The sequence below is a fragment of the Quercus lobata genome, chromosome 11, assembly GCF_001633185.2.
Source record: "Quercus lobata isolate SW786 chromosome 11, ValleyOak3.0 Primary Assembly, whole genome shotgun sequence".
In the NCBI taxonomy this organism is placed as follows: domain Eukaryota; kingdom Viridiplantae; phylum Streptophyta; class Magnoliopsida; order Fagales; family Fagaceae; genus Quercus; species Quercus lobata.
In genome coordinates, this window is record NC_044914.1 from 9630345 (window position 1) to 9652877 (window position 22533).

The window sequence follows — 22533 nt, forward strand, 5'->3', positions numbered from 1 at the left end:
AAATCTTATATTAATATTCAAAATAGAAAAATAGACTCCACTTAAAGTAGTTGCCTTAGACTCTACAATGCCTTGAGCCGGCCGATTCTAAAATGAAAGATTTTTCTCCATCAAATGAAATTTGTAAAAGATTTAGTTAAGTACAAAATACATAGTCAACTAAACTTGCTTGTGCATAAAGATTTAAAAGATTTAGTTAAGACCTCAGTTAGGACAGGTTCCAGCCTTGACCACCTTTCATACTGAATTTTTTAAGCCTTCCAAAGAATATGACAATGATGAGGATGAATTTCCCCTTGGTACTCCACCTTCCCACGAATCCATACCATGTGTCTACACAGAGGCTATCTGGTTTCAATTGCCGTTTGCAGCTGTATCCAGTGGTAAACCCAACATTCCCGTATGCACTAAACGTTACCAGAGAACCTTAATTAGTTATTATTATTTGAACATTAATACAAGTGATCAACCAAACATGCAATTGAACTTCATATATGGTTTGCTACTACTAATTTTTAGGCCATTTGTTTACTAAAGATTCCCTTTTTTTTTTCTTTTTTTTTTTTTTTTTACATTTATATTTCCGTCAAACTTTGTCACATCAATAAGTAGGTATTGAAAAAAAAAATCTAATATAAAATATATCCCAAAATTATTGTTTTGGAATTTACTTTGTGTCACATCCGAATGATTTGGCATGCGCGCATTAGATCAGAAGATATGATTTTTTTTTTTTTTTTAGAGGTACAGAAGATATGATTTTATTTAAGAGAAAAGTAAAGAAAGTGGGAAAAAGAAGCTTCCCTTATAACTTCTATGGTGACGTTCAAAACATTAAAGTTGAGTTGTCTTCTTTCATTTTCTCTCTGTGATACATATGAGAATAATGAAAATCGCCTTTTCAAAAAAAAAAAAAAGAATAATGAAAATCGCTAAATAGGAGAGTTGGGAGAAAATTATACACTCTAAAAAAAGTCTTCTTTCGATTTTGGCTTTGTTTCCCATTTTCTGGGATCTCCTCATGCACATGAACTTTTGGTGGAATGAACGTACTATATGGTGGGAGATTCCTGTAAAGAGAAAAGTAGACTTAATAAAGTTCATTCTAGCTGACTTGGTATGGTTGTGTGAAGAAAATTATTTTTTTCATAATGAATAGTCATCGAAGATATCCATGACATGCCTACTCTAAGAATATTAGTTTATTAAATATTTTAAAAAAAATTTAAAAATAATAATACAATTGATTTTTTTTTTTTAACAAATTTTACATTTCTCATAAAAATAGTTTTAAAACTTTCTTAAAGTAACTGTTAACAAAAGTTATAAAAACAACCGTTAATAGGACACTTTTACTTAAACATTTTGACCTTATAATTAAGTAGAAATAAGGGTAACAATGGCCTTAATTATGAAAATGTTCATTGTTCCTTAATTATTCCTACTATTCCCATAATGCATGTTGGAATCACTTTGGAAACCTATGGCATGGATAACAATTGTGGGGTCAAAACTCAAAAGAACAATTGCGCAATTTATACTTGGGGAACCTTGACCCAAAAAACAACAAACATAATCCTTTTTGTTTTACTTGAGATGGAGGGTGTCATTTCTTATGAATAACTATTCCTTATAATAGAAATACATGACATCTAGCATGCAATTGACACCTTTTCAATAATCTTAACTATCATTTTGCTGTGCAATCTTTGAAGAAAGAACTAAGAAGAGTTAAAAATAGTAGAGGAAGAACAAAGTTGATAAAAAAAGAAAAAAGAAGACAAAGTATGTGAGAGAATGAAGCCATATTTTGTTAGAGAGAGAGAAAGATAGAGTACGGTTGTGGGTCTTGGGGCTTTTAGGAAATTACAATTCTATAGCTATTAATCAGGTTAAAGAATAACTATTAAATCCATTTACTAAAGGGATGATTATTCTTCATTTAAAAAATAGTTATTATTTATGAATAATTATTTCTTGTAATAGAAACATAATAGTTATTACATTACAAGATCTATTACAGTATACTAAACATGCCCTTAGTATACTCATTATATCTTACTATGAGAGGAGGTAGGATGTATTTATTGTATTCCCAAAATATAATTACTACAATTTTTTGTAAAATTGTGATTTACAACTATGTATTTTGTTGGCTTTAATTCCATGTCAAATTTGATTGTAATTTTGTTCAATCATTTCCCTATATTTTTGTGAGATTTAATATAAGGGTTATGTGTGAGAATTTGGTGAAGAATCTGTGAAGAAGTGGTTTTCGTGACTGGACTCGCGACTGATGACCCATGAAACAAACCACGTGAGAAACACATGTTGAAATCTGAAGAGTCATTGACAGGCTGGTTTTTGCGAGTGACTCGTGACTTAGGCCAAGTCGTGAGTGACTCACGAAGCCTGCTGCCTATTACTTTTTTAGTGTGACTTTTCCCATTCTTTACCAACACTATATAACTCTCATTACCCACGAAATGTAAGAAAAATAAGGAGTATTTTCTAAATAAACTTTTGAGAGAGAAACCCAAGTCAAACACTTGAGAGCTAGAGATTGTTTTACCCACAATTTTCTACATCATTTCTCTAAAATTTCCATCTACTCTCACCTCTTCATTTACACATCCTTGAGAGGTTCTTAACCTAAACACTTACCTCACCCATTCTGAGTGTTGAGAGAAGTTTTGGTGCCTTTGGAAAGTATTGGAAGAAGCCATTGAGTGGCGAATGCAATCGGGTGAAATTGCGGGATCTAGATAACTAGTGAAGACAAGACTCCAAGAATTCCATTGGTAGCAAGAGTTTGGAGAGCTCAAGTACATTGGGTAGAATAGACTTGGAGGGTCTTTTTGATATTCGTGTAATTCAACTTATTCACTAGTGGATCAATTTGGAGGGCCGCGGAGAGATTTTTCGCCGAGTACTTCGATTTCCTCTTCGATAACACGTCTTAGTGTTATCTTGTGTTTGCATATATTTTCCCTACTATTTAAGCTTTACATTTATTGCTTATTGTGCGTGCTTTATTCTTGTTCCGCACTTAGATAAGTTAGAGTAAAAACAATTAAGCTGTAATTTAAAATTGGAGGTCTAGATAAGTATTATTGTTTTCACACTAATTGAGCTTTCATTTTTTATTTATTTTTCTTAAAATGACTACAAAATTTATTTGAGGGTTAAGTATTTGGAGTACTTTATCTTCTAATAAAACTTTCTTCACTTTATTTAATTTTTGTTCTGTGCTGGTCACAAAAAAAAAAAAAGGAGAAAAAACGTACTGTTAGGTTCTAAAGTTTAGGATTTTATGTATTTAGAACTCTAATGTGTATTGTTGGCAAACCATGATAAAAAAAAAAGTGTTTAGAAGTGTTTAAGTCTAGCTTAAAGTTGTGATTTTATGTAAAGTTGGAATCGAGTTAAAGTAGGAAGCATTGTGCCTTTCGGCCTGGCTCGATCGATCGAAAGACAGGCTCGATAGATCGAAACTCGGGCAGAATGCTTTTTTGCAGATTCGTCCAACTCAGCCCTAGTTGTTTTAAAACGTTTTTAGGGTTTCTTATTTGTCCTAAGTATAAAAGGCAAACCCTAGCCACGTTTTAGTGTTGCTTATATTTGCGGTTTGTGTAAATCTCTTGTGAGATCTAGAGGAGCTTTCCTTTACACAAACTTAGGGTTTTCAAGGAGAAGATTTATCTACGTCTTGATGATCAATTCAGTTGCTGCCATTGAAGTTTAAAGAAAACACAAGCGGGTGTGCTTGTATCTGGTGGTGAATCTAAGAAAGAAGGAGTCTGTGGATTCGAAACTTGCACGTGGTCATGTCAGTAAGTTCTACTGGTTGGTAGCAATAAGAAGTTGAGCGTGGGGGCTTGTAAGTCTTATTGTATGAACTTCGATTCTTTCAAGATAGTGGATTCAAGTTTACCTTAAAGATAGCTATGTCAAATCCTCCCCAGGTTTTTACCGGTTTGGTTTCCTGGGTGATCATATCTTGTGTCATTTATTTTCCGCTGCTTTGCATGATTTGATCTTTTATATTGTGATAACCTAGACTTGTTTAATTAGACTAAGTAACAACTTGGCTAATTACCTAGGTTTAATCAATTGTTTAAGGGGTCTAAAAACTGTCAAGTGGTATCAGAGCAGGTTGCTCTTTTGTTGTTGATCTTTTGATCACTGAGCTGATCCTTGACCCCTGTTGTTATGGAACACGGACACTCTCTAGTTATTCCTCTTCACTTTGATGGGAATAATTATGCTTACTGGAAAGTAAGGATGAAAGCATTCCTGAAATCTATTGATGAGAGGGTGTGGAACTCCATTGAATACGGATGGGAGAAGCCCACTACTCCTGTTAGTGAGTGGGAAACTTCTCAAAAAAAAGTAGCTTCATTTAATAGCAAGGTTATGAATACGATTTTTAACGCTGTTTCTATGGAGGAATTTAAAAGAATCTCGAATGTTAAGATCGCTCATACTGCTTGGAATATCCTCCAGACTGTGCATGAAGGCACAAAGGCTGTCAAAATAAACAAATTGCAGCAATTGACTTCTAAATTTGAAAGCATTAAGATGTCTGATGATGAATCTTTTGATGAATTCTATGCTAAATTGAATGATATTGTTAATTCTGCTTTTAACTTGGGTGAAATCTATGATCAACCTAAAATTGTTAGGAAGATTCTTAGATCTTTGACTGAAGACTTTAGACCCAAGGTGACTGCTATTACTGAAAGTAAGGATGTGGACTCCATCCTTGTTGATGAACTTGTAGGATCTCTTCAATCCTATGAGTTGGATCTATCCAAAACTACCAAATCCAAATTAATGGCTCTTAAGTCAGTTGATGATGTTAAAGGTGGTGGATTTGATGATGAGCTCTCTGCTACAGAGATTGCCTATCTTGCCAAGAACTTTAGAAACTTTCTCAGGAATAGCAATAGAAAGGCAAGAGGCACAAACACTGCTGAACTTAGAAATTTTAGGAAGCATGATCCCACTAAGATTAACAACAATGATAAACCTAGAGAAAGAGTAGGTCAATCTTCAAATAACTCCTTGGACTCTTAGTGTTTTGGATGTCAAGGGTATGGACACATAAAATTTGAATGTCCAACCTATTTGAAGTCTAACAGTAAGGCTATGGCTGTAACCCTTAGTGATGGTGAAGTTTCTGATCATGAGTCTGATTGTGATGAGGATGGAAACTTCATTGCTTTCACCGCTACAGCTGTAGTTGATGAGAGCATATTTGTTGAAGAGAACCCTTCTGATGGGGAACTCTCTGAAAATGCAGATCTTTAAGAGACCTATAACAAACTTTGCAAAGTTGCTGCAAAGGATGCTATGAATGTTGAACTTGGCTTAAAGAAAATTGAATCTCTTGAGCTTGATAAGAAAAATTTGCTTGTTAAACTATTTGATGCTAATGATCTTTTGAACAATGTGAAAACTGAAAATATGCTTTTGCTTGATAAAGTCAAATCTTTGGAACTTGATTTATCTATTGCTAGATCTGCTAGTTTTAAACTTGATCAAATGCTGAGTGTTCAAAAGTCATCTTCTGACAAAACTAGATTAGGTTATGTTGATAGCATCTCTGTGTTCGCTCCCCATTCCACAAAGTTTATTCCTTCATCTTCTTCCTCTGAACCTTTAGTGAGTGAGATAGTGAGTGAAACTGTCAAACCCCCTGTGAGTGAGGTTGTTAAACCCTTAGAAGGTTCATCATCTAGGAAGATTAGGGTTGATCTGAAAGAGTCTAAGCCTAAGAAGCCTATCCTATCTAAGGACAAGACACATGATAAGCCTGTATGGGTTTGTCACTTTTGTGGAAAGTCTGGACACATCCGTCCAAATTGCTACAAGCTGCAAGCTGCTAAGAGAGCAAACAAACCAAAAGTACCTGTGCTTCAAGCACTTGATCCTATGGTACTTATTGGTGATTTGGTAAAGGTTTTAAACCTTTATTCCAATCCTGGAGTTGGTAATCATTCTCAAGTAAATAAGAACTCCAATGCTCGTGGTGCATCTAAAAGGTTTTGGACGCAAAAGACTCGACCTAACTGAGTCTTTTTGACATGGTCCTTGTGCTTCATTTGCTCTACCCTTTGTGACCATTGTTCTTTGGTTTTGTTTTGTTTTGTTTTTTTTTTTCTAGGATTTGCATAGCATAACATTCATGCATTTCATTCTAGGTGTTTTTTTTTTTTTTTTTTTTTTTTTTTTTTTTTAAATAAATAATAATAAAAAAAGGAAGAAAAAGGAAGCACATTTTGTTTTGCACTATTCTTCTTGGTTTTTGAGAACAAGGTTGGTCAATTTATTTTCACATAACATGTCTTTTGTATCTTGTTTAGCCTTGATGAGCTTATTTATTGCACTTTACTAGTTGAAGCTTTGTAGTGCATGTTGTGTGGGAAAGATGTTTATGGTTTTTGATTACTATGTCCTAATCTTGAAGTCACATGTTTTTAAATGTTGGACTTGAACTTTTAGAAAAATTCATAAATAACCATCTCACCACTGTTCACTAGCCAATCATGAACATCTTAATGCATATCATAAGATTTTGTGCTCGAGAAAGTGTAGCACGTGCACAAAAAAAAAAAAAAAAAACATAAGGTGAAGCCTTGGGTTAAATTGCTTAATTCTTAAAATCAAAATTGGTGTGTACTATTAGGCTTGATGCCAAACTCACATAACATAAAATTGGAATGTATATTATGAGGCATAAATACAAGAAACTTACATGATTGCAAGCTTATGATCTAGGAGATGTGGGAGTTATATGATGTAACTCTTTAGGTGATAGTCTCTTTTAAATTCTTTGTGATGAATTTTGTAGAGTTTGTGATTGATTGCTATTCACATATCACCTCACATATATCTCAAGCTTTTACTAGTTGCACACACTACACGACTTACTCTTTGCTAAACATTGTACATGTTATTGTGTGTGTTCATGGTCTGACCAGCCAAGTTTTGCAAATATTTTGAATTATGTGCAAACTTAATTTGTTGCTTGAAAATTTGTGGAGAATGCAAGAAATTTTGTTTTTGGGAATTTTGGGCTTAAAATCCTTGATTTGAAAATCATATCATCCCATACTCATGCATTTTTGTTCTTAAATTTCAATGCTTTGAGTTAAATCCACTTGTTTTTCAAAAATTGTGTTTTTCCTCAAAAATATGGTGAGTCTCTGCCTAATTCAATCGGTTCATTTTGTTTTTCGATTGATCGAAAATTTTTAAATTTGAGAGAGAGAGTCTCTGTCTGTTTCGATCGATCGAGGTTGATTTTCGACCGATCGAAACTTATGAATTAGGTTTTTAAAAAGATAGAATTGGACTTTTTCAAAGTTACTTTTCAAATAGTTTTCAGCTTTTCTCTCTCTCCGCGTTGGCTCTAGGCTCCACCATCCAATTTTTGTCGTTTTCCTTCAAGATTTTTGCAAGGTTTTTGTCCTTGGAGGCTGGTAAGTCCCTTTTGCCCTTCCTTTTCAAGTTTATTTCTTGATTTCATGCATTTTTCATGCATTATCATGGGTATTTTCAGCACTTTCAACATATTGGGGTTTTTGATAATTCAAACCTATTTTTGTGAAATTGATCAATGGGTTTTTGTGCTATGATGCTATAATGATGTTCCCTATAGTTTAATTTGATCAATTTTGTGGTTTTTGAAAAATTGGAAATTCTAGGGTTTTGAATTTGATCCGAATTGGAGATTTTGTCTAATTGGGTTAAATTGATGAAATTGGCTTATCACATTGATGTATTTGGTCATTATTTTTGTTATTATATCATGTGTAATGATCAATTCGTCAATATTTTTCAAGTTGATCAAGTGGTTTTCCAAATTTTGGGGTTTTTGTGTTAAAACCTTAATGTTCAAGCCAATTTTGTAATTTGAACCTTTTGGACTTAATTCACTGCATTAGAACATGCATCATGTCATTCAAACTTGTTCATGCATCATATAGATTTTTATTCTATACTCTGTTTTTGTGCTAACTTGCAGTCTGTCATTGGTTTTGGTTTTGTGTTTTTGTTCTTTTACTCTGTGTTTTGATTCTTATCTTAACACCATGCCTAGGAAAACTAGGGCCAATAGGACCTCTTCCATTTCTTCTGTGTCTCCCTCTAGGGTTGAGGAGTTTAGGAATGATAAGTGTCGTGAGGTCTATGAGACTTTGAATCGTAAGCGTAAGATATAGTCTGAGTGAGCTGTTGTGTTAGATGAGCTTGATCTGGCCATTAGGGTCAATTTTGAGTCTAGAGGTTGGTTGCCTCTCTTAGAGATAGATCATCCACCCCTAACCGCCCTGATTAGAGAGTTCTTCTCGAACCTCTCTTGTCACGTCTATGATTCCAACATCCTTGTTAGGAGTTGGATACGAGGTGTAGAGTTCACCATTACCCCTCGGGTAGTGGCTGAGGCTCTTGGGGTGCTGGTTGTTCGGGATGCTGACTATCCCTATAATGAGTCACCCTCATTAGACGTTGTCATGTCTTACATCATTGGGTCATTTATTCAGTGGGGTTCTAATCCTCGGATCACGTCCGCTGAGCTTACCGAGACGACATATCTCTTCTTTAGGATAGCGTGTCATTCCTTGTGGCCTATCTCTCACTTCCACACCATCCCTTTAGAGCGATGTGTGTTTTTGTATGCCTTTGTTTCTAGAGCGTCTATCAGTTTTCCTCACTTGTTCCTTCGTTCTTTGAACGAGGTTCATAGGAGTTCTGCCGTAGGGCATGCACTGATTCATCCTATTTTCATTCATAGGATTTTGCTCTTCTTAGGTTAAGATGGTTTTCCGTCTGGTGAGCCTGTTCATGTGATTGCTCCCATAGGTGCCACCTTTCTTCGTTAGAGAGCTGCTCAGTTAAGAGTTGCTCCTTCTCGTCTTAGAGGTGCGTCATCTAGTGGTGTTCCCCCTCCTTCCTCTTCTACAGGTACAGCTGCTGTTGAGACTTCAGGTGCTGCTGCTGATGCCGATGTTCCTCCACCGACTGTTTCGGATGATTCAGACATTCGTCGCACGTTGGATCATGTCTTGATCGTTGAGGCGGCTTAAGGACAGATTTTGGTGGACGTGCTTGATGAGATCCGTGCCTTGCGTGCGGAGTTGGCGCAGTTTAGACCACCTCCCTTTTGATGATGGATATCTTGTTTGCCCTTTGGCATTCCGTCACAAAAAGGGGGAGTACTTTGTAGGGTTTTTTGTTTGGAGTTTATTTGTTTTTGATTGGAGCTTGTAGAGTTTTAGATTGTATCTAGGTGCTTCACTTTGTACTTATGCATTTTTAGCTCTTACCTTGTTTTTGTTAGGATATTCTTGTTAGGGGGAATTTTATGTTTTGTTGGTACTTTATTTGTTTCTTGTTTCAAACTGCTTATTGATTTATATTTATGAGTTATTCATTGATATATGTCTTTATTTGTGTGTTGTTTGAAATCAAGAAGTTATTTTATTTACTTGTATTATTTTCACACATGCGGTTATGTATTTTGTTTAGTATTTCAGGAAATATACAGGTTGATTCAATTGAGCTACTGTCTACACTTGCAACTGATGGATAGTAGTTAGGATTGAATTTGTTTTATGAGCATTATTTTGTAAAGGGCTTTTTATTTTGTAAACTTTGAGCTTCTAGTTGTGTTTTGTCACAGATTGCCAAAGGGGGAGTTTGTTAGGTTCTAAAGTTTAGGATTTTATGTATTTAGAACTCTAATGTGTATTGTTGGCAAACCATGATCAAAACAATGTGTTTAGAAGTGTTTAAGTCTAGCTCAAAGTTGTGATTTTATGTAAAGTTGGAATCGAGTTAAAGCAGGAAGCATTGTGCCTTTTGGCCTGGCTCGATCGATGGAAAGACAGGCTCAATCGATCGAGACTCAGGCAGAATGCTTTTCTGCAGATTCGTCCAACTCAGCCCTAGTTGTTTTAAAACGTTTTTAGGGTTTCTTATTTGTCCTAAGTATAAAAGGAAAACCCTAGCCACGTTTTAGTGTTGCTCATATTTGCGGTTTGTGTAAATCTCTTGTGAGATCTAGAGAAACTTTCCTTTACACAAACTTAGGGTTTTCAAGGAGAATATTTATCTACACCTTGATGATTAATTTAGTTGCTGCCATTGAAGTTTAAAAAAAACACAAGCGGGTGTGCTTGTATCTGGTGGTGAATCCAAGAAAGAAGGAGTTCATGGATTCGGAGTTTGCACATGGTCGTGTTAGTAAGTTCTACTAGTTGGTAGCAATAAGAAGTCGAGCGTGGGGGCTTGTAAGTCTTATCGTATGAACTTCGATTCTTTCAAGATAGTGGATTCAAGTTTACCTAAAGGATAGCTAGGTCAAATCCTCCCCAGGTTTTTACCAGTTTGGTTTCCTGGGTGATCATATCTTGTGTCATTTATTTTCCATTGCTTTGCATGATTTAATCTTTTATATTGTAATAACTTAGATTTGTTTAATTGGACTAAGTAACAACTTGGCTAATTATCTAGGTTTAACCAATTGTTTAAGGGGTCTAAAAACTGTCACGTACCATTTATATAGTGAGTAACATAATTAAAAGAAGAACAAAAAGAAAGCATTCTAGTATTAAGTAGTTTTTTTTTTTAAATGCATTCATAGTAATATAGGATATTTCGTGTACATAACCTTTGTACATATATATATATATATATATAATATTTTCCCCATACTAATCTAATTTTATCAATTATAGGATTTTTAATTTAATTTAATTTAATTTTTTGAGATTCAAAAGTCTCCAGCAAAGTCAGTCCTATGGAAAATAAAATGGGATGAAAGTCTCTCCAGAAATATTTCATAGAAAAAGTCAGTCCTATATATAGAAAAATCTCCCCTTTAAGGTTTCATCATTTTGATTGAGTCATAGAAAATTTTTTGAAGTACCAAGTCTAATGATTGGAGATCATAATTTATAATCAAGTGAAATATTGACTGTTCACTGTTCAGTCCTATGCTGGGAAAATGTCTCAGTTAGCTAGAGTTTGCTAGTAGGAAAAGGTAAGTCAGAAGTGGCTAAGAGCAATTGTATTCGTTTGTGCAAAATTTTTTGTCTATTTTAACATAAGAACTCACTTTTTCTATTTTACATAACCACTTATCCAAAACTCTCATATCAGTTTATCTATTATACACACTCTTTTCTTTAAATAATCATTTTATAGTCTTTTTATTATTATTTCAACAACCTAGTCAAACCCACTTTCTCTCTTTTCTTTTTTGAACACTATTCTCTCTCTCTCTCTCTCTCTCTCTCTCTCTCTCTCTCAATGGATTTTTCTTTTTCTTCTTTCGCTCATCTTTCTTCATCGGTCAAGTTTTCTTCTTTTGCCCCTTTCTTCACAAGAAAATTCCATTAATAAACCAGAAAACTCCATAAACAAACCAAATAACTTCACTACGACACAAATCCATGTCAATGTAAGTCCATTTGAGTTGGATCTGGCGATGGAAGCAAGGCAGATGCGGCAGCAGTAGCAAGGTAGATCTGGCGGATCTGACTAATTTCTGTTGGGTTTTTCATGTGGGTTTCTATTGGACTTTTCATATAGGTTTTCCGTTGGATTTAGTTTTTATTGATTGTGGTTTGGATTTGGAATGAGTTTTTCGGTGGGTTTGGGTTGTGGTGGTGATGGTTGGGTTGTGCCAAGTTGGTGGTTGGATATTTGTCTTCTTCTTCTTTGCTGAGTTGTTGTGACCGTTGGGAAAGAGAGGGAACCCGAATGGTGAGTGAGGCAGCGGCGATTAGCATGAGCAGCGACGAGTGAGGTGATCGGCAGTGGCATGGCTGTGGTGAGACTTGAGAGAGCGGCGGAGATCAATGGAAGAAAAGAGAGCATGAGGTGATAGTCAGACCAAAGAGAAAAGGAGAGAGTGAGGTGGAAAGAGAAAAAATAATAAAATATTAAATGCAAGAGCTACTACAGTAACCGTGCATATATGCACGGTTACTATAGCATTGTGCATTTATGTTCAATTTTACACCCACAGATATGAGTGTTTTTTTGGTTAAAATGTGTAAAATAAAGTATTTTTTGTATTTTGCAAGATTTTGCATCTACTGATGCGGATGTTCTATGCAAATAAAAATTGTAAAAGGATCAGCCAAAACTTCTGGAGTGACCAGCCATAGAGAACCATTTACTTGTAATCTCTAACTTTCTTATCCCAATCATGCATTTACAGTGACCCTCGCTAGGGCACAGAATAGGATCTTCTCTATTTCACTCTAAAATGAAGAAAGTCTATTTTACGGCTAAGAGTTTATTTAATATGAACTGCGAAATGAGTTTTTTTTTTCAAATGGAGAAAATCTCGATAATTAGAGTAATTACCGAGAGAGAATGTAAGTAAGACACATACATCATAACGACAAAGAGAACCGGAATTGATGCGGAGATGCTGGAGAGATCAACAACTGATTCACCAGTATGCCGTGAGTTCACAGTTTGAAACAACGAGCCAACGACTTTCTGATACGAATTCAGACCATCCATGACTTGTGAATTCCACTCCATGGAGCAAAACAGTATAAACTGTATCAATATGAACCCGAAAACAGTCATAGCTAGAAGCAAAGCGTGAGGACCAGAGAGCAAATGACCATAGCCCATATCTCCATAATTCATCAATATATATCTGAATTCCTCACGCTTGGTTGTTTTCTTTAAGACCCAGATCATGAATAACAAGCATGGGGGATACAAAGTGTTCCCCATAAGGATTTGTGGAATGAGAAGTAGTAGGAGACCTTAATTCTGCTTGAAAACTATCATGTTCTCATTTGTTGGGACGAACCCACAATTTGTGAAAGTAGAAATAGTTGTGAAGACAGAAAAGGTCAGCGTTTCTAGGCCCTTGTCTTTGAGTACCTTCCTTGCACTTGGAACAAGATTTACATACAATGAAACAAGACCAGAACCAATTAGATGAACTACAAATAGATAACCCAAAACCACATATCCCGAAACATAAATAGAGCTATAAATAAGACGGATTATTCTCTTCTTCTAAATCAATTTGGTTGTCAGAATTAGTATGGTTTGGAAAATTGTGATTGAGGTTAGCAAGAGTGACACTATTTTGGTCACTACTTGGATAATTTTTGGAGAACTTGGACCTTGCAAATTGGAGTCCAAGAAAGGAAGCGAATACTTCTCCACCAAAACACATTAAGATTGTCATAATAATGAGTTGGATGTTGGAAAAAACCTCCATTTCGATTGTTGACATGCTTGAAACTGGCAGAGACGGACGTGAAGAACAGGTCAAAGTCCTTAGGCCTAAACCAAGAAGTTCCTGGGTTTGAGACCATCAAAGCTAGATGACCAAAAATAGAGACAATATAATTTGTTGTCAGAGAATTATATTTATATTTATGGATAATAGTGTAAGAAGAAAAAGCCATCCCTAGTTAATATACATTTTCCCTCAAAAAAAGAAAAAAAAAAGAAAAAAGAAAAAAAAGTTAATATACATTGACCTAACTGTTAGCTCGGCTGTATACTCCTAAAGTTGGACCTTTCCCACTTGTATAAAAAGTTAGAAGTATGCAAATTTCCCAATATAAAGTACATACAAATGCACGGCCTAGAAAAATTGTTTTTGTTTTTGTTTAATGGATGATTGTTTGGATTGTTTTGTTTCTACATAGATATACATATATCTATATGCCATTTATTTTTTTCAACATCAAATATACGTGGCAGTCACCCATAATAATCAAGAATCAAGATATCACTTAATGATACTACCGTGCACCATTGACGTGATTGTTATTCTACAAGTATAAGTGTTTGTGCGTGTGTGGGGTAAGAACCAGAATTCTAGTCTCCAGGAGAGTTTCACAAACATATACGCTTAGATTAGATAAGAGTAAAATTTCTATCTTGTATAAAAAAAATATATATAATAAAATAAAATAAAATAAGAAAAGATATCACTTAATGATACTTCTTTTATTAACGCAATAATGAAACATTTTTGTATCATTTATTGACACTTGTGCAATATACAATTAGTGTAACCTAGTTTTTTATTGAAAGAATTAGATTACACATAATAAAAAAAACTGGACAACTCAATTAAAAAACCTACTAAGCAAAATTCTCTCTCTCTCTCTCTCTCTCTCTCTCCATTACCATAAGAAAGAATCCTAAGCTCAACCCAAATTCAATGCCTTTTCATGATGCTCTTACCTAAGAGAATTGTTGAAGGAGGTGTGAACACAAAAAGAGAGATTTATAAAGTTTTGTTAGTTGTTTATGAAACTTTGTTGGATTTATTAATAGATGTGGCTTAATTTTATTATAATATTTGGACTAAATTGTAAGGGATTTTACTCCCCAAGATACAAATCTCCTATGATTAAGGAACATTTACTTATTTGGTCTAACCAAAAAACTATTGTATCCATTTAAACAAAACTTATTGGACTCTCATTCTCTTTTGTTAACTCTTCGGCCCCTCATTCCCTTTTCTTTTTAAACTCAATCCTAGTCATCCATTCCTCTTCTTCTCCTCTACCAATACCAAAAACTCTTTGCCTCCTTCTCTACCTCAAACAATGTCTTATTAGGAGTAGCTTAAAATTCACACTAAAATTGCAGTTAGAGACAGAGTGATAGAGCAAAGGAGATAAGGACACATGGTTATGGTGGTAGTGGCAACAATAATATCAAATCTTTTAATTTCATTTAATGTTTTTCTGTTAATTTAAGTGCCTAGGAAAAGAGTAGCGCTGAGTTTGGCAATGTTGTCCATTTTATGTTTTTCGAAAGAACTTATTGATGTACAATCTTGTACTTATGAAATTGTGTGGTTTAACACATTGGGGCAGTAGCTGTTAAGTTGAATTTGGATAAAGCTTATGATTGACTTGAATATGGATTTATTGGAAATACACTTGGGCCTTTTCAGTTTCCAAAAAACATTATCAACTTTATTATAAATATGTTATCTTCATTGACCTTTTCAATTACATGTAATTTTTTTCCTTATCATATTTCATCCCAAAGAAAGGTATATGTTAAGGTGATCTACGATCACTTTATTTATTTATTTTATTCATCAATAGACTATTGATGATATTGGAGCAGGCCACTAAAGCTATTAAATCTTTCCTTTAAGTTGAGTTTGTAAATTTTGGCAAGTCCTTTTTGTCAATTTTGTCTTCCTTTTCTTTTGATATTTTGATAGTTGGGGTGAGAGAATTGAACCCTGGATGTCTCGTTTGAAAATATCAAGATGTGCCAATTGGTCGAGTTACAAGACTCTTGATCTTTTTCTTTTTCTTTTTTTTCTAGAACTAAGAGTAGAGATTGCCAAAATTTGAATAACATAATCCAGGAATTTCATGGAAATTCAGGACAAATCATAAGCAACCACAAATAAATCCAAAGTGTTTTTTTCTTCCCTCAACACAAATAGGCACATATAGTAAATGATCATGGATCTACTAAATTTGTCACTATTAACAACATATTTTGTTCAATCTTAATTTACATGCAAAATCGAACCTTAAAATTAATTCTCCAAAATCATGTTTTCACACTAGGATAATGAGAATTCTAGATATTAATTAATTTATTCAATTCGAACATCGGATCACTTAATTTTTCGGTCCAAAGTTAAAATGAGCAAAATGCCCTTTGTGGGCCAAACTCTAACTAAGCTGACCAATGGTCAAACAAGCTCAAAAGCTCACCTGAACACCAATATTTTACCCAAGTTTGACCAAGGCCAACCTGAGTTTAAATGCGATTTGACCAAAATCTGATAGTTTGATTGGAATAAATTTATGTGTGTGCGTGCGCATGCATGTGTGAGCATGAGGTCCTACCATGTGACACTTTGAGAATTTGTTCATTAGCATTTCATGCAAGCAAATGAATTAATGACCTATTAAATTTTTATTATTTATTTTGTTAGGTTCTAAAATTTTAAAACAATTGGCAAACCATGAGCACAAATTTGTCTAGATATGGATCTTAGACTCTATAGGGTATATTAAACAATACTCAAGGTACTGCAAGTCAGAATACAAGAATAAGGAAGATGCAAATTGAGGAATTCAAAACATGCAAGGCTCGATCGATCGAGAAGATAATTCGACTAATCGAATTATGAATCTATAGAATTTAATTTCAGCCTAATAGCCCATTGGCTCGTCAAGTGATTAGGGTTTCAGATCTACTTCATTAAGTATTTGAAGGAAACTCTAAGGCATGTTTTGTTGAGACTTTGGAGTACATTTCTCTTTTGAGATCCAAAAAGGTTCTGTGCTTTCTCATTTCAAAGTTACTACTAGAAATCAATTTACATACCATTAGAACCGGTAGATTTGAAGTTGCTACATACCAGTCATCAATGGTGTTAGATCTAAACCTTCAATGGTGGTCTTGGAGTTATAGACTAGAGGTCTATGTTGGAGATCTAAAGACGTGAACTAGAGGTTCATGTTGGAGCAAGTCCACATCAAAGAAGCCTGAAGGGTTCAAAGCTCAATTTCATAACTATAGTTAGATTTACTACGAATTAGTATTCTTGATTGTAAATCTCAATTTGATATAGTGTATTGTTCTCTTGGGATCGTTCCCTTCAAGTTTTTTTTTTTACCTTAAAACTAGTTTGTTTCATTAGTTTTCCTGGATCATCACATCTTGTGTTATTTAGATTTTCGCTATGCATGTTATGTGTGATGAATGTTTAACCTAAATCTGAATAATTAACCTATGTAACTACTTGGCTAATAAATTTGGTTAAACATACTATGTTTTCAGGGGTCTAAAAACTAATATATTTATATTCAACAATAAGTAGGTTTATGTCCTTAGTATTTAAATTTTAATCAAACTTTTGGGCAACCACTTAGCTGTGTATGGGTTTCTATTTTGTAGGGAAAAAAAAAAAGAATAATAATAATATTGTGCATCATTATACAATGGACTTAACATTACATATATCATTGTCATATAGTTCCATTCCCTTTTCCAACTTCTTGAACTCTTCTACTCCTAATTAACTTCTATGTTTTCTAAAATGAAAAAATTTTCTCCATAAAATGAAAGCTTTGCAAGTTGTAACACAGGTTTATTCCCCTACCATAGCAAATATTTTATATATTTTTGTTTCCTTTGTATTGAAAAATTAACCTTCTATACTTTGTCTTGCAATATGTTGGCTTCCCTTTCTGAAAGGTACATTATACATTTTGTTGTTTTGAAATATTTTGTGAAGATATATTATCACCCAATTTTGCCATATTGTTTGTGAAAAATAGTCAATGGAAAAAGAGAGGCAAAAGTTTTGAATTGTTCATCCACAAGAACATAACAGCATGTCTTCAAAAGATATTTCATTTAAAAAGACGTGTTTTTAAGCCCCAAATTGGTTGTTCCAAACAAGGACAAAGTACTCTAATACTTTGAGTAGAGTATTTGAGGGGAAAAAAGAGAGTAGAAAATGGAGGTGGTAAGGCTTGCACGCCAAAGGACTAGGAGGCATATGATTGTATCAAGAAAAGGATAATGGTCAAGAAAATGTCTTCTACATACGTGGAATCCTTGATTATATTTGATTGTGGAAGTAGTGGGGGTAACAAGTCTAATGACATACCACTTATTTGTGATCTGTGATACAGAGAGTTGTAAGAGAACAGGACTTCACATGCAAATGCTATTGAATAGTTCTCAGGAAAGAAGTTCATATGCTCAACGATTATGGCAAGCAACTCCTCCACTTATAAATGCTATTTCTCACTTGGTTGTTGGGCTCAATGGTGATGTTGCTACTACAACTACTGTGAAAAAATTTGAGTCATCTTCATTCTAAATTGTCCACAAATGTCAGTAATTAACTAGGGTAGGCAGACGCATCGGCATATGCCTACGTCTAAGTTCGCAGGTACTAGCAGTGTACTACAAAAATTTGAGTTGTAGTTTTGTTTTGTTTTTTCTTGATGTTTTTAATATGGGAGATATGAAAAGAATCTGAATATTCTTCTAAAAACCACCAAAACCTAAGTTAATCACACATCATAGTTTAATTATCCACATGTTGCCAAGGAAACTACACAGTAGTTTTAGCAAATTATTACTTAGTACTCATGAGGAAGCTTAAGTACTTCATATTACAAGACTTAGTGCAAACCTTGTACTCTACTTTATAGTAGTACAAATTAAATACTTAGTCAACTAAACTTCTTGCATGAAGAAGTTAAAGATTTAGTTTAAGACCTCAGTTAGGAAAGGTCCCAGGCTTGACCACCTTTCATACTGAATTTTTTAAGCCTTCCAAAGAACATGACAATGATGAGGATGAATTTTCCCTTAGTACTTCACCTTCCCACGAATCCATACCATGTGTCTACACAGAGGCTATCTGGTTTCAATTGCCGTTTGCAGCTGTATTTAGTGGTGAACCCAACATTCCCGTATGCACTAAACATAACCAGAGAATCTTAATTAGTTATTATATACAGCCTACAGGTGATCGAAAAAACAATTGAACTTCGTATATTGTTTGCTACTACTATAATTCCAAGGCCACTCTTTTACAAAAGATTCCAATTCTGCCTTCAATTTTTTTGTTACCGCTAAATTGTAAACTACACCCCCTGAAGTTTGGGGTGCTTAGATTTTACATCTGGAAATTTCAGAATTTAGATTTTATCTTTGAAATTTGGGGGTATTTGGATTTTACATCATGACGTTTTAGAATTTGGATTTTACCCTTTAAACTTTGGGAGAATTATATCATAAAGTTTGGAGATGTTTAGATTTTACATACTGAAATTTTAGAATTTAGAGTTTATCTCCTAAAGTTCTATTCTATTTGCATCAACAACCCCTTCGTCCATATTTTTCGTTAAATACCACATAAACTTGTCATGCATGTTTAGCTCATCCAATAAAATAATGTCGCATCGTTTTTATTATGTCTTGCGTGGCAAGTTTTTTTGGCCCTTAATGGAAAATATAGATGGAGGAATTACTAATGCAAATGAAATAGAATTTCAGGGGGTAAAATCAAAATTCTAAAACTTAAAGGAGTAAAAAATCCAAACATCCCCAAATTTTAGAATGTAAAATCCAAATTCTAAAACTTTAGGGTGTAAAATTCAAATAGCCTCAAATTTCAAGAAGTAAAATCCAAATTTTGAAATTTCGATGTGTAAAATCTAAAAACCTCTACACTTTATGGTATGCACTGTATAGTTTACAATTTAGACTTTTTTTTTTTTTTTTACATATATGTTTCCGTGATACTTTGTCACATCAATTTTCTAATATACTTTGTGTCTCATCCGAATGATAACATGCATAAGATCAGAAGATACGATATAATAAGAGAATAGTAAAGAAAGTGGGGAAAAACAAAACTTATATACCTTATTACTTCTATGGTGACGTTCAAAACATTGAAGTTGAGGGGGTCTTCTTCCATTTTCTGTCTCTCTGTGATACATATGAGAATAATGAAAATGGCTAGATAGGAGAGTTGTGAGAAGATTAGACACTCCATAAAAGTATTCTTTCGATTTTGGCTTTGCTTCCCATTTTTTGGGAACTCCTCATGGACATGAACGTTTGGTGGAATGCACGTAGTATATGGTGGGAGATACCTGTAAGATAAAAGTAAACTTAGCTGGTACCATATTAAAGGGTTTTTTTTTTTTTTTGGGGAGTAACTTTAATTAAGTTCATTCTAGCTGACTTGGTATGCATGTGTCGAGAAAATTATTTTCGTCATGAATAGTCACTGAAGATACCCATGTTATAATGGCCACATAAGTAACTCTGAAACAAATCTTTTCACTTAAGCAATTATAAGTGGAAATAAGGGTAATTAATAATGCATGTTGGAGTCACTATTGGAACCCTATGGCGTGGATAACAATTGCGGGGTCAAAACTCAAAAGCACAATTGCGAAGGAAAAAGTGTATCATATTTCGGTAATACCAACTCAGCATCTGTTTTGGTATTTCCTACCTAATAAATAAGTAACACCTATTTCAAAAAATCACATCAGAATACTCTAATAAACTAATCACAATCTTCTATACTATCGGGAAAATAAATTAATCATTTATTGGAGTAGTTTGATGTGGTTTTTTGAAACAAGTGCCACTCATTTATTAGGTAAGAAATACTAAAATAAATACTGAGTTGGTATTACTAAAACATGGTACACTTTTTCAATGAGAAGAGCCAAAGACTGACTTTAATGAAGTGGCAACTTATGCTTCGGGAACCTCAGCCCAAAAATCAACGAACATGACATTGTCATTCCAAAAGGGATACTGAAATAAGCAATTGTAGTCTAATCTTTGCTGTTAAAGTTTGATATTATTATAATTTGAATTTTTTTAATGGATTTCCAAAAAACATATATTTATAAAATATTTTTAAAAGCTTTTTAAGGATAGAAAAAAATATTTTATTTTTTTAATAGTATTTTATATTTTAATGTGGTAAACAATTAATATCAGAAAAATTATATAATATTTCAAAAATACAATAAATGCGTAGTATCTCTTTATGAATAATGAAATCTAATATAAATTTAATTAGTAAGATTCATTATCATATGAGACGATGAAGTATACATTTATTGTATTCTTAAAAAATAATTACTATAAATTTTTTTTTCCTGAGAAGAACTCCAAAATTGATTTTGAGGGTAAGTATTTGGGGTACAATAAACTTTTGTATAATTGTCAAATCTAATGAATGGAGATCATAATTTATAATCAAGTGGAATATTGATTCTTTAGTCAAAAGTGGCTTAGCCAAAAAAAGCTATAAGAGGGTACATGCCAAAACTTCTGGCGGGACTAGCCACAAAGAACCATTTCCTTGTAATCTCTTAACTTTGTTATCCCAATCATGCATTTACAGTCTCTTAACTTTCTTATCCCAATCATGCATTTACAGTGACACTCTCTAGGCACAGAATAGGATCTTCTCTATTTCATTTGAAATGGAGAGTCTATAATACAGTTAAGAGATTATTTAATCTGAATGTTGAAATCAGTTCATTTCAAACGGAGAAGATCTCAATACCCTTGACATGGAAATAAAGAACAATTAGAGTAACCGAGAGAGAATGTAAGACAGACTCACATACATCATTACGACGAAGAGAACCAGAATTGCTGAGATGCTGGAGAGACCAAATACTGATTCACCAGTACGCCGCGAGTTCACAGTTTGAAACAAAGAGCCAACGACTTTCTGATACAAATTCAGACCATCCATGACCTGTGAATTCCACTCCATGGAGCAAAACAGTATAAACTGTATCAATATGAATCCGAAAACAGTCATAGCTAGAAGCAAAGCGTGATGACCAGAGAGCAAATGACCATAGCCCATATCTCTGTAATTCATCAATATATATCTGAATTCCTCACGCTTGGTGGTTTTCTTTAAGACCCAGATCATGGCTAACAAGCATGAAGGTACAAAGTGTTCCCCATAAGGATTTGTGGAATGAGTAGTAGTAGGAGAGCTGAATTCTTCTTGAAAACTATCATGTTCTCATTTGTTGGGACAAAACCACAATTTGTGAAAGTTGAAACAGTTGTGAAGACAGAAAAGGTCAGTGTTTCTAGGCCCTTGTCTTTGAGTACCTTCCTCGCACTCGGAACAAGATTTACATACAATGAAACAAGACTAGAACCAATTAGATGAACCACAAATAGATAACCCAAAACCACATATCCCAAAACCTTAATAGAGCTATAATTAAGACTACCATTCTCAATAATATTATTGATGTCTGATTTCTCTTTTTCTACATTAAGTTCAATTTGATTGTCAGAATTAGTATGGTCAGGAAAATTGTGACTAAGGTTAACACTGTTTTGGTCACTACTTGGACAATTTTTGGAGAACTTGGACCTTGTAAATTGGAGTCCAAGAAAGGAAGTGAATACCTCTCCACCAACAAACATTAAGATTGTCATAATAATGAGTTGGGTATTGGAAAAAACCTCCATTTCGATTGTTGACATGCTTGTAACTGTGGTGGCAGAGACGGACGTGAAGAACACGTCAGAGTCGTTAGGCCTAAACCGAGCAGTTCTTGGCTTTGAGACCATCAAAGCTAGATGACCAAAAATAGAGACAATTATGAAGTAACTGAGCTGGATCCAAAAAGGGTTGACATGGAAGAGGAAGAAACGAAAAAACGAGCGAATTTGACGAGAGAAGGATTGGTTGAAACAAGAAAAATTAATCATCTTTACTGAGGTAAGATTTGCATAACCAAGCTCTACAATTTAGTGGGATACATGAGATTATTTATTCATCTAGCTAATGCACTGAAATGACACTACATAAAAAGGAACCTGCGGCATCAGAATTATTTTTTTCTCTGCTGAAAAAATATTATGAGAGAAAAAAAACATATGAGAAAATTATTTTGTTATAATAATATGATTAAATGATTAAGTTCGCAGTTTTGTTGATAACTTATC

The 22533-nt window shown here is 34.0% G+C and overlaps 1 protein-coding gene and 1 pseudogene across 1 annotated transcript; both read right to left on the reverse strand.

Moving 5' to 3' along the window:
* Window positions 1-208: 208 nt before the first annotated feature.
* Window positions 209-13457, reverse strand: LOC115966362 (annotated as a pseudogene).
* Window positions 13458-18290: 4833 nt separating this feature from the next.
* LOC115966254 (cation transporter HKT8-like) lies at window positions 18291-22311 on the reverse strand. The gene is made up of 4 exons (XM_031085507.1): window positions 22048-22311; window positions 21180-21313; window positions 19440-19673; window positions 18291-18489 (listed from the first exon to the last, which is right to left on the reverse strand). Exons 1-4 carry the CDS (start codon window positions 22294-22296, stop codon window positions 18387-18389), a joined length of 720 nt encoding a protein of 239 aa, XP_030941367.1. The 5' UTR covers window positions 22297-22311; the 3' UTR covers window positions 18291-18386.
* Window positions 22312-22533: the final 222 nt, after the last annotated feature.